Source organism: Meriones unguiculatus, chromosome 7 (genome assembly GCF_030254825.1).
Source record: "Meriones unguiculatus strain TT.TT164.6M chromosome 7, Bangor_MerUng_6.1, whole genome shotgun sequence".
NCBI lineage: Eukaryota > Metazoa > Chordata > Mammalia > Rodentia > Muridae > Meriones > Meriones unguiculatus.
Genome location: NC_083355.1, coordinates 20,669,765 through 20,681,650, shown reverse-complemented (window position 1 = coordinate 20,681,650; position 11,886 = coordinate 20,669,765). Strand labels below are relative to the sequence as shown.

General features: G+C 52.3%; 2 protein-coding genes and 1 long non-coding RNA gene across 5 annotated transcripts; 1 reads left to right on the top strand and 2 right to left on the bottom strand.

Annotated features, from left to right (window-relative positions):
• Positions 1 to 802: 802 nt before the first annotated feature.
• Positions 803 to 2,052, bottom strand: Hcrt (hypocretin neuropeptide precursor). The gene is made up of 2 exons (XM_021641224.2): positions 1,849 to 2,052; positions 803 to 1,174 (listed from the first exon to the last, which is right to left on the bottom strand). Exons 1-2 carry the CDS (start codon positions 1,867 to 1,869, stop codon positions 803 to 805), a joined length of 393 nt encoding a protein of 130 aa, XP_021496899.1. The 5' UTR covers positions 1,870 to 2,052.
• Positions 1,056 to 10,408, top strand: LOC132655132 (uncharacterized). Its single transcript, XR_009592775.1, has 4 exons — positions 1,056 to 1,194; positions 5,232 to 5,385; positions 6,265 to 6,527; positions 7,643 to 10,408. It is a non-coding gene; the product is annotated as an uncharacterized LOC132655132 (long non-coding RNA).
• Ghdc (GH3 domain containing) lies at positions 4,205 to 7,940 on the bottom strand. 3 transcript variants are annotated; one of them, XM_021641208.2, is made up of 8 exons: positions 7,658 to 7,940; positions 7,238 to 7,374; positions 6,616 to 7,117; positions 6,013 to 6,205; positions 5,850 to 5,921; positions 5,644 to 5,777; positions 5,208 to 5,293; positions 4,205 to 4,962 (listed from the first exon to the last, which is right to left on the bottom strand). In XM_021641208.2, the coding sequence occupies exons 1-8, from the start codon at positions 7,938 to 7,940 to the stop codon at positions 4,744 to 4,746; spliced, it is 1,626 nt and encodes a 541-aa protein (XP_021496883.1). In that variant the 3' UTR covers positions 4,205 to 4,743. The 3 variants fall into 3 exon arrangements, with proteins under 3 accessions (XP_021496883.1, XP_060242686.1, XP_021496885.1); XM_060386703.1 differs by having other exon boundaries at positions 7,238 to 7,359; XM_021641210.2 differs by lacking the exon at positions 4,205 to 4,962 and having other exon boundaries at positions 5,243 to 5,380.
• Positions 10,409 to 11,886: the final 1,478 nt, after the last annotated feature.

The window sequence follows — 11,886 nt, the reverse complement described above, 5'->3', positions numbered from 1 at the left end:
GAGTCCAGGACAGCCAAGGCTACACGGAGAAAAGCTGCCTCAAAAAACAAACAACCAAAACAAAAACCCGGTCCTGTGCAATGGCTCCACAAACTTCTACCTCCTTTCCGGCGTGACAGTGCTCACCCTCAGCACAGCGGGCCACCTACAAACGCCCTGGAAGGCTCCTCGCGGGAGCTTCTATGCCTTGCCTTTTCTGCAGCCCTCCGCGGAGCCCCGGCCGGCTGGATTCTGTGCCCTCGAGCGGCTATCCTGGGCCTCTCTCTGCACGCCCCTGTCATAAAGCAGTAGGGGCTGAGGATGTAGCGACGCCGGTAGTGCGCTTCAGTAACACACACGAAGCGGTCGGTCCCCGAGACCTGCACAACCCAGGCGCGGCGGAGCACACTCGCAATATCAGCGTCGCCGGGGAGGGGGCGGCAAGTGGGATCAAAAGGTCATTAAATTAAGGTCATCTGATCTTCCGAGGACTACCAAGGATACCTAAGGCCCTGTTTATAGAACGACGTGGCGGGTGCATCGGTACCTCACTTCCACCCTCTCAAGCGTGCAGCGCGCTCCCCGGGACTCTGCAAGGTTCCTTGCACTGGGTTCTCCCCGGACCAAGCCTTTCGGACGAGAAACACAAGCTCCTTGCAGGCCCTGACTCAAGACGCTTTCCCGCCCCCTGGGGGAGGCCTCAACTTGACACACGGGAACAAAGATTAGCCACACCAACAGAGACTCTCGTCTTTATTGCCGTTTTTCTAGAGGCTGACACTGCAGAGCAGAGGGGAGAGGTTAGGACCAGGACAGCGACAGGTCAGACTCCGGACCCACCCCGGAGAGCTAGAGCTGTGGTGGTCGCGGCCGGACAGCGGCGACCGGGGCAGGGACGAGGCTCTAGCTCTGCGCCTGCGCGGCGGCCCATGGTCAGGATGCCCGCTGCGTGGTTGCCGTTGGCCTGCAGGAGGCGCTGCAGCCGGCCCTGGAGGCCTGGGGGTCCAGGTCGCCGCTTTCCCAGAGTCAGGATGCCCGCCGCGTGGTTGCCAGCGCCGTGCAACAGTTCGTAGAGGCGGCAGGAGCACGTCTTCTGGCGACAGCAGTCGGGCAGAGGCTGCGCGTCCACCCCAAGCGACAGCAGCGCCGGCGGCAGCAGGAGCAGCAGCAGGAGCGTCAGGGCGGCCCAGGGAACCTAAAGGGGCCAGAAACAAGGTGAGAAAGGGTTTCACTCAGTCCACACCCAGTTGGCTCGGAACCTTTCCTTGCCTGAGATTGTGCCTGGCTGTCACGGAGTTTTCCCGTGTCTGGTTCCTTTGTCAGCGCATCCTTCAATACAACTGAGCCATCTCCTGTGGGAAGCCCTCAGACTTCCCCGGATAGAGTAAGTTCGTCCCTTGTAAACATATTTAAAGGCTTACCCCTCCATCTGCAGGTGCCAGGGTCTGTCTGTACCGGAACTTACAAGCTTGATGGAAACAAAAGGTTTATTCAGTGTGGTCCTTCCTTCTGTACACAGAGCAAACCTGTTTGTTCCTTTGCTGGGGAAAGTGAACCACTGAGGCTTTGGACCAGTTTCTCACCTTCTTGGGACAGCCTTTGCTCACCTACAAACTAGGCATTGTATTCCTACTGCCCAGGGCTGCCGGGTGGAAGACATAGCTGACCAGTGCTAAAGCACCAGGAATACAGGTGCTCAATAAACATGAACCCCTACAGAATGGCATACCCAGTGTTAACCAAGCAGGCTGGTTGCCAAGAACCCACCCAGACTCCTGCCTCAGTGATCATCACCGGCCCAGGCCCTGGGCAAACACTCTAACGGTCTCAGTGGTTTGATGAAGCTCATTCCTGTTCCTAGCTCTTTACCTTTGTAGAAGGAAGATTCATGGTGTCGGGAGGTCAGGGCAGGGTAGTCTGGAGGGATGCTGTCTTCAGTGTAGTGCTCCAAATACCCAGGAAGTCTGAGGCCGTCTTCTCCAGTGACCTGCTTTCGGGGGCCGGGGGTTTATAGTGCTCCGAGGTGTGTGTGTGTGTGTTGGGGGAGACATGAGCACTTGAAACCAGACAAAGGCATGTCTCAGATTAGCATCATGCCGGGAGCCGTCTCCAGGTCGGACCCAAAGAATGGCCACCCTGTCCCTGGTCCCCCGCTTGTCTGTCTGCCTGTTCCTTGGAGATGGGGCGGTCTCTGGGTACTAATGAGGTTACCTCAAACCCAGGAATCTGAGTTCACAAAAGAGGCCTCAGCTGAAGCACTGCCTAGAGACAAAAGGGGAGGGGGCAGGTGCTAATTAGGGGCAGAAGAAGTGGCAGCCTGAGAACCATTGGCCATGGTATGTTGAGGGTGGAGGAGTAGGGGGGGGGACCTGGGTAGCATGCTCCCATCACCTCCTACTCCTTGTCATGACTCTGGAGTCCATTAGATTCCAAGGCCCTTTTCCTCCATGGAAACAACTCTTGAACTGTCCTTCCACCCCTACAGCTCGCCTTTTCTTCTGTTCCTTTCACCAAACTCCTCCATGGAAGAAAGTCTCGGAAACTTACTGTGGGCAAGATGTGAGAAAGCCTCCAAACCTCGGTTCTGGAAGCTGGTGGAGAGGATAGTCTTATTCCACCATCTCTAGGACCAAGCCATCATGGAACAGGGTGTGGGAGTGATGGGGGTGGGGGTGGTAAAGGACTCATGCTACCTCCAGGATGTAGATCAGTTCTGCATGGTTGCATCTCCATGGGTGCAGGGACAGCAGTGTGCCTAGGATGACTCCATTTTCTTTCTTTCTTTCTTTCTTTCTTTCTTTCTTTCTTTCTCTCTCTCTCTCTCTCTGTTCTTTCTTTCTTTCTTTCTTTCTTTTTTTCTTTCTTTCTTTCCTTCTTTCAAAGATTTATATGTATGAGTGCTTTACCTGTGTGTATGGATCTGTTCCTCATGTATGCCTGTGAATGCCAAAAGAGGGCTTTGAATCCCCTGGAACTGGAGTTATGGATAGTTGTGAGTCACCAAGTGGGTGCTAGGAACTGAGTCCAGGCCCTTTGCAAAAGCAATAATTAATTACTCTTAGTGGAGCCATCTCCCTAGCCTGTATGTCCCCACTTTCAAAGAGCACGAAAGACTGGGTAGGGTGACCTCTGGGCTCAAGGATAGCTCAATGCAGGGGAGGGACTACTCAGATACCAGTAAAGATGAGACAGCCACTTCCTTGGGGGGGGGTGTCCCTCAGAGGCTTTGCCTGAAAAGTAGCTTCTATTAGGTGGGTAAGGGGACAGAGTATGGCTGGGAAGGGACAAAGTGAACAAATGCTTGGATGTGACAGTGCTTGGCTCACAAGGGATGTGGGTGTCATAATTTCTATGGGGCTAAAAATGGCTAAGACTTTCCAGGGCCTTGTGTGCCAGGCTGGGCAGTCAGTGGTGGTGGATTTTAAAAGGTTAATGTGGGACTGACTAGGGAGGAAGTGGGAACCCAAAGGTGGGGATATGGGAAGAGAGAGAAAAGATTCAGAGGCAGGGCTGAAAGCTGAATACTGAGCTGGACTCCAGGAGAGTTGCTGGTCTTGGCCTCCTAGCCCTGAAACTTAGCTTTCTCACTGCTATGAGGCTCTTTGCTACTGTGACACTTTGTGAAGTATAGCTTCCTCCTTCCTCCTCATGGAAGTGGTTTGTGCAAGCCAGGCCAGGAAGGAGCCCAGTGCTGAGAAGCTGGCAATTGCTCCTTCACCTTCCAGCTGTGCTTGGGACGGGAGGGCAGAGGGCATCTGTATGCTTGGTCATGTCAAACCGTGGTGGGAGGCTTGAGGAGTCCCTGTGTGTTCACACTACTGGGACTAAACTAAGCCAATGTGCAGAATAGGTGAATCTCAGGGGAGAGAGGGGATGTATGGGTGGGCTTTGGAGGGGAGCCCAGACTTTGCCTGAAGCAGCATGGATAGGACCTTACCCGGTGTTCCCAAAGTGGGGTTCAGAATCTGGCTATAAGGGTTTTATTTGGGAGCCTGAAGAAATGGTTCAGCAGCCAAGTACTTGATGTTCTTACAAAGGAACTGGGTTTGGTTCCCAGTACCCACACAGAAGCTCTCAACTGACAGTAAGGCCAGATCCAGAGAATTAACTATCATTTTCTGGCCTCTGAGAGCATTTGCATACATCTGGTGCACACACACACACACACACACACACACACACACACACTCAGGCACACACAGATACTATAAAATAAACACAGACATTTAAAAAAAGAAGTTTATTTGGAGGTTGGTTCAGGGAGCAAAATGACAGAGTGGGCAAGGGAAAGGAACTGAAGGAAGGGGCGAAAGCTAGTGCGAGTATTAAACACTGGACTGTTCCTGTGGACTGTGGACCGCAGACTCATGCTTTCAGGAGACTGTGCAAGATACACCTCAGACCATGAGACAGTGATGCTGAGGTCTTTATTCATTTGCTCCTGGAGCATCCCCTACACTTTCAGCCCATGCTGTACCCTGGTCAGGTACACGAGAGGGGCTGAGACACAGCAAGCCACCAGGGTGCATCGGAACTCCTCAGCAGCATCACGTACGGTAGGCTGAGGGGGACAGCTTTAGGACACAGACGGGTTCTGCTGTAGGCCCAAAGCCTGCACCTTAAAACTTGCCAAATGAGTCTAAGGCCTCCCTAAGTTCCAATGGCTCTGATGGGCCAATATTATATGATATCTGGTCCAGGACTCAACATCCGGAGATGCCACAGAGAACAGCGAGGTGGCCAAGGGGAGCCTGGCTGCCCTGGTTAGGATATCACCCTCTTCTGCAGGAGCTGGGCCAGGTGCCTGAGCCTGAGAACCCGAGGCATTTCAGGAGGGAAGGGAGAGGAGGGGCTGGCCGCCAGTGCTTCCCGGAGTTCTTTAAAGCTGCCTGGCCCCACCAGATGGACTCTGGCAGGACCCACACTGCCCCGAAACCGCAAGGACTTGTAGTGAGGGGAGGTATCTTGAAGGCAGTGGTCAAGCTAAGGGCAGAACAGTGGGGTGAGGCTGTGAGGAGGTGGCCATATCCAAGGCTACATGCACTTAGGATTTTGGTGTGGGAATGCGTGTCGTGGGACCCATGCTCCCTTCCCCAGATTCCCTGAAGGGGCGCTCTCGTCCCTGACACTCACTTCCCTTAAATCTCTCATCTCCATGACTATGGGGGCGGGGGGGGGGCTTGTAGAGCAAAAGAGATTTAGAATCGGACCTTGGTCTTATCATTTACCTTGTCTCGGTTTTCTTCGGACAGATTCCTCAACCCCCTCAGCTCCACGAACACCTCGTAGTGTGGGGCGGAACCGTCACAGGAGTCTGAGGACAAAGCCACCCGAACAGGCACTTCCTGAGGACAAGGCGGCTCCCAGAGCCAGCACCCTCTGCCTGCACTTCTTCCCTAGTCTAAGGTTCATGGGGGGGGGGGAAGAAAGGATTCTTGGTGGCAAGTAGCAAACGGAGGAGAACCTAGAACTCCTAAGCAGGAGACAGGTCGGGAAAGAAAATGGGTGGAGACTGTAATGAGAGAGATGGGAGTTATACATAGAGAGGGCCTTCTGTAAGGAACCGTGGGGAAGGGTGAGTTTCATGTCCTCCCTAGATGTCTCTGGTCAGGGTGAACATGGATTGGGGGATAGCAGGAGGCAGGAGCTGGCAGAGATGCTTACCCAGAATGCTGCTCTCCACACAGACATGGTCCAACAGCTTGGCCCCTGGCCACTGCCCCACTGCTTGGGCCAGGGCCACAGAGAACAGATTCTCACCAGTAACTTCTCCTCGAACACTCAGGGTCTGTCCCAGCCTGAAGGAAGAGGAGGAGGGAGTGGACCCAAGGCATAGGGACGACCCCTCAGCCTCCCCTGGGGTCACCTACCTGCCGGTGAACCTGACAACAGGACACTGATTGTAGGCACCAACCACCTGTACCACGTCACCCAGGCGGCACCTGATGAGTGGGTTAGGAGAAAGAGTGAGCTTTCGTCTCCTCCCAAGGGCAGGGTCCCCATCGGAGGTGACAGGGGCGAGTAGGGGATCACCTTGTCAGGTTGGTATGGTCAGTCAGCACCAGCTCATACTCTCCTTCCCTTTGGGCATCAGTAAGAAGGAGGGTGGAGGCTGCCTCCTCTTGGGTTCCTTCCTTGATTGGAAGCAGCTCAATAAAGGGGGGTTCAGGGGACAGAAGATAGACTCCTTGGGGTTGCTCTGGCCACAGGTTTAGGGCCAATACCCCTACAGAAAGCAAAACAATCCCGTTGTTGTCAACCTCCTGGTGCGTTCCTTTCTTCCAGGCCACAAGCAGAAAGCAACGCCTCACTCTGAACAATAGCATCTGGTCCTCCTGCTACAGCCTTTCTGGACTCCCCCAGGTCTACCCAGCTCCCTCCTGGTCTGGACTGGGTGGAGGCAGGGTGTGGTTCTGCAGGGAGCAGAGCTGGACACAAATCCTGGTACCTCATGAGTCTGTGTGAGATGCTATGTCTCAGTGAACCTTGGCATGCTCAACTGAGTTAGGAATCCATACCAGCCCGGGCACTGAGGAGGATTCAAGAAGGTAAGCGTATGTGGCTCTATGTATGTCAGCTAGCTGTGTGACCTCTGTCCCCAGCTCCACCTGCACCCAGTCCCCACATCATGCTGACCTCTGGCGGCAGCATAAGCAGGGGAGAAGAAGGCTAGCCCTTGGCACCACAAGGCCCGAAGGGCAGACACAGCTTCTGCTTGGCCTCCTGCATCGAGAGTCACCACCACCTGCAGCTTTGGCCAGAGACGAAGGGCCAGTCCTCGGGGTCCCTGCTCGAGGGCCTCTTGCAGTTCGGCTGCTCGTCCGGGAAGCGGCGTTCCTAGCTCCCCAGCTGCCATGGCCTCCGCCAGTTCTTTGCCGTCAGCCTCCAGGCCCACAAAGACGTCTAGGAGCTCCACTGCAGTCCTTGCCTCCAGCACCCTCAGCCCTGGGGCTATCAATGCCTCCAACAGCAGGGTCCGGGCGTCCTTGGCTCCCACAGGGCTCACCCGGCCCAGGGCATCCCCGAGCCAGGGCACAGAGTAGGGCCAGGGGGATGTAGGGGTCACACAGGCAGTACTTCCTGGAGCCAGCACTTTTGGGTAGGCCTTGTTTAGGGTTACTAGACCCAGCAGGGTGGCCTGGAGGGAGACAGGAAGGACTTCGGACTTCAGAATCAGACCCTAGCTCCCGCTGTGAGCCTTCTTTGTACATCCTTTGGTGAGGGTCTGCTGCTGTGGGGTGGGGGTACCTCTGTTTACCTGCAGAGAGGCCTCTCCATGGTATTGGGGTAAGGTAGGGGGCAGGAGCTTCTCTTCACTTTCTTCTTCCTGGGTGTGGCTGCTTTTGGTCAATGGGAGGTGATTCCGGAAGGATCTCATGTCTGTAAGCACATCCCCTGCCCCCACCCAAACATAAGAAACTCCTCAGGAAGTGAAAAGACTGTGGAGACCCTCATGGAAGGAACGCAGAAAGGACCTGGGAAGTGGAGTGAGGGCTTGAACTGGACCCAGCAAAGGAGACTCCATCCTAACAGGAGTCAGGTGTAGGCTGTGGTAGGGCTCTGGGCCAGGCCACAGGGTATTAGTGGTAAATGAAGGGGCGTTTTGGGTTGTAGAGTCTGACTGTCTTGTGGGTTATTGTCTCTCTTTGGGCACTTCCCCCAGGTGCCAGAAACACACCTGTGTTCTCCTTGGGGAGAGAGCAGAGACCCCGAACTCTCTTCAGACACCACATGAGGGTCTGCTGCTGGCTCTGGTCCACACACAGTGTCCTCTGCTTCAGTTTCCGCTGCTGCCAGGCAGCTGCCAAGCCCAGTGCCCCCCAGGCCATCCGGTGCTGGAGGCTGAGCAGCCAGGATGGCCTGGCATCCCGACACCTCTGCTGCCAGAACATGGCCAGCGGGGGCAGCAGCAGCAGCAGCAGCAGCAGCAGCAGCAGCAGCAGCAGCAGCAGGAGAAGCATCTCCAAGCAGCTCCTGGGAGAAGAATGGAACAGAGTGTGGCCCTGGGGAGGATAACCAGGTCACTCCGCCACACACAAAAAACAGAGGAAGAAGACAGCGGGGATGGGCCAGGGCCCTGCTGGGCAAGCGGTACGGAGGAGAGACCCTCAAGACGCTGGCATCCTACTAACCAGCATCTTCAATCCCCTATGCCTGTAGCTGGAAGAACAGCTTGAATAGCTGCTCCCTGTGAAGGCTGAGCACAACATGGAGCATTTTAACCCACTCCCAAGTGACTCTGCTTTCCCTGCTTTCCAGGGCAGGATCTTGCCTGCCCTGGTCCCCTTTCCCCGCTAGAGCCCAGGGGATATATGCATCCGTCACAGCCCATTTCTGCCTACTTTCAGCACCCGAGATCCCTTCTGCTCCCTCAGTGCCTCTGGTCTCTGTACACAGCAGGCCAGAAAGTTGTGGTGATGACTTTAGAGGGCAGGGCTTGGACAGGAAATCCGGCCTGACTGGGCGGACCTTGGTGGGGCGGGGAAAGGGTGGGGTGTTCTTAAAGGAACAGTTCACCTAAAGGGTTGGGAGCTGGCTCAGGTTGGCAGATGAGGGAGTCAGGGCCACGATAGCGTGAAAGAGAAAGGGAGGTGGTGGAAAGAGTACCTGCACTCCATTCTGGAGCAGGCTCAGACTTGAAAACAGCTTATAAACCACAGTTGTGGAGGTGTGGTTGTGCACACCTGTCATTCCAGCCCTCAGGGATTTGGCAAGAGGATCTGGAGTTAAAGGTCATCCTCAGGTACAGAACAAGTTCAAGGCCACCCTGAGCTTCCCAGAGATCTTGTCTTAAAAAAAAATCCTAGGGCTGGAGAGAAGGCTCATCAGTTAAGAGCACTGGCTGTTCTTCCAGAGGTCCTGAGTTCAATTCCCAGCATCCACATGGTGGCTCACAACCACCTGTAATGGAATCTGGTTCCCTCTTCTGGTGTGCATGAAAACAGAGTGTTCATATACATGAAATAAACAAATCTTTAAAACATATGCTAGGCAAATATGTTATCAGTTTAGCTTTATCTTCAGTCCCTGTGAATCACAGCTTAAGACTTTTTTTTTTCCTCTTAAACTAAATAGTATTTCTTTCTGTTGGTGGTGGTGGTGTTTGTTTTGTTTTGTTTTTACGAGACAGGGTTTCTCTGTGTAGCCCTGGTTGTCCTGGAACTCACTCTATAGACCAGGCTGGCCTCGAACTCAGAGATCTGCCTGCTTCTGCCTCCCCAGTTCTAAGATTAAAGGCGTGAGCCACCAGTACCTGGCCTCATTGTAGTTTTAATATACACTTATGAATGATGACCATCTTTCCATGTCTTTATTGCCCATATATAGGGAAATACCTAGTCATATAACTTACTCACATTTGAACTGTCTGTCTGTCTTTCTTTCTTTCTTTCTTTCTTTCTTTCTTTCTTTCTTCCTTTCTTTTTTCCTTCTTGCAAGAATCTCTTGTAGGCCAGGTGTGGTGGCTCATGCCAGTAATCCCAGCATTCTGGGAGGCAGAGGCAGGCCCATCATTGTGAGTTTGAGGCCAGCCTGGTCTACAAAGTTAGTTCAGGACAGCCAAGGGTACACAGAGAAACCCTATCTTGAAAAACAAAACAACAACAACAGCAAAAAAGCATCTCTTCTATACTTTGCATTCATGCCTCCTGATGTATATTTGGCTAAGTACCCTGTATTGGGCCACCACTGTTCATTTTCTCAGGATGTTCTTGAGGGGCAGGAGCTTTACTTCTGAAGATGCTTTTCCACTCAGAAGCATCATGCTTGCTGCTACCATTTTTGTACCTGATTTTAGGGGAGAGTATATAGTTTTTTACCAGTATGTTGGGAGCTGTCAGATTTCAGCATCTTTTTTTAAAAGTTTTATTAATTATACTTTATTCACTTTGTATCCCTCCATAAGCCCCTCCCTCCTCCCCTCCCAATCCCACCCTCCCTTCCCCTTCTTCACGAATGCCCTTCCCCAAGTCCACTGATAGGGGAGGTCCTCCTCTCCATTCTGATCTTAGTCTATCTTCAGCATCTTCTTAAATGGTGCTACTGTTAGAGAACCAGGCCTGACACCCCCAAAAGTCATCAGGAACTAGTGACACCCCTCCCCCCAAAGTTACCAGGAACTAGACCATGGATCACCAATTCTAGGTCATAAAATTCCCTACCCAAGGAATAGCCTGAGGATAACCACAAGAATGGGGGTGGGGCATCTGTTCTGGGCAGCCCACTGACCTTGTAGTAGAACGCTCATGGCACAGAAAATACCTAACAGTCCTGAAGACTATAGGTCGCTTGCTCAATGTTATGTTAGCCAGTCACTTTGTAACAAGCTTGCCCTTGCTGAATGTCATTCAGTCTCCTAACTGTTAAGCTGGGACTTCCCGATTCTTGCTCAAACCCCAATAAAAACCCTGCTCGGGGCTCTCCTCTCTGATCCACTGAACTGGTGATGACCGAGCTTAAGCCCAGATAAAGCTCTTTGCTCTTGCATGAGTGGTCCGGCTCCTGGTGGTCTTTGGGGACCTTAAGATCTGGGCATAATACTGTTTTTCTTCTCTCTCTCTCTCTCTCATCTAGACAGGGTTTCTCTGTGTAGCCCTGGCTGTCCTGGAACTCACTCTGTAAACCAGGCTGGCCTCAGACTCACAGAGATCCACCTGTCTCTGCCTCCAAGTGCTGGCATTAAAGGTGGGACACCACACCTGTCCTCACACCTGGCTTTTTGCATTGGTGCTGGGCATTCAAACTCTGGTTCTTATGCTTCAGACAGAAAACACTTTGCCAACTGACACGCCTCTCTACCTCTCTGGTTTGTTTTGTTGTTGCTGTTTGTTTGTTTGCTTGCTTGCTTTTCCAGACAGGGTGTCTCTGTATAGCCCTTGCTGTCCTGGAACTCACTCTATAGACCAGGCTGGCCTCGAACTCAAGGATCCAACTGCCTCTGCCTCTTAAGTGCTGGAAGTAAAGGTGTGCGCTGCCGCTGCCCAGTTCCCTTTTTATTGTTAATTATATTGATATGCAAATATGCTAAGCTCACTCTGAATGATGGGGATAAATCTGGCTTGTGGTTCCTGTTATATGTTGATGGATTCAATCTGCTAACTCAGGATGTCTGTGTCCATCTTCTTGAGTTGTGTTGGTCTTGTGTTGTACCTTTGTCATTAGGACAATATTGGTTCCATGGCATGATCTGGAAAGTGTCCATACTTACACTTTCAAAAAGTTTGTGCGGCTGGAGAGACGGCTCAGCAGCTAAGAGCACTTGCTGCTCTAGTAGAGGGCTCAGGCTCAGTTTCCCTTTGGATCCAGGGGATCTGATGCCTTCTTCTGGTCACTGTAGGCATAAAACTCACACAGTGTAGATAAACACATGCAGGCAAAACCCCCGCACTCATAAAATTAAATACATATTTTAAAAACGTAACATTTTAATTATTATGGGAGGCAGACGTGTATGCAGGTGTCCTGTCCTGAGATCTGCTGGTCCCCTGTCTTGGGATGGAGATACAGAAGAACAGCAAAGTAGCTCCGAACTGAAACATTTCCAACAAGAGTGTTAGCTCATCCCATTGTAGGAAAACTAACTAACTAACTAACTAACTAACTAACTAACTAAATAAATAAATAAATAAGGCATTTTTGAGCAGGAAGCCAGGAGCTCACTGATGGAGAATAAGGCCAATCAGGAACTCCCTTTGACTTCCTCAGCTCGCCCACCCCATCTCTGCTGGCTACTTTCCTCATCTCTGTTATGAACGGCTGCTATGATGTTTGCTATGTATCTGCTACTTGTTATCTATTCATTGGCTTTTACTTGCTACATACTTAATAAACTCATTCAAAACCCCAAGTGTGGCTACTGTAGCTAGCTATTACAGAACACAGGGTCTCCCAGGATGACTTCAAACAGAT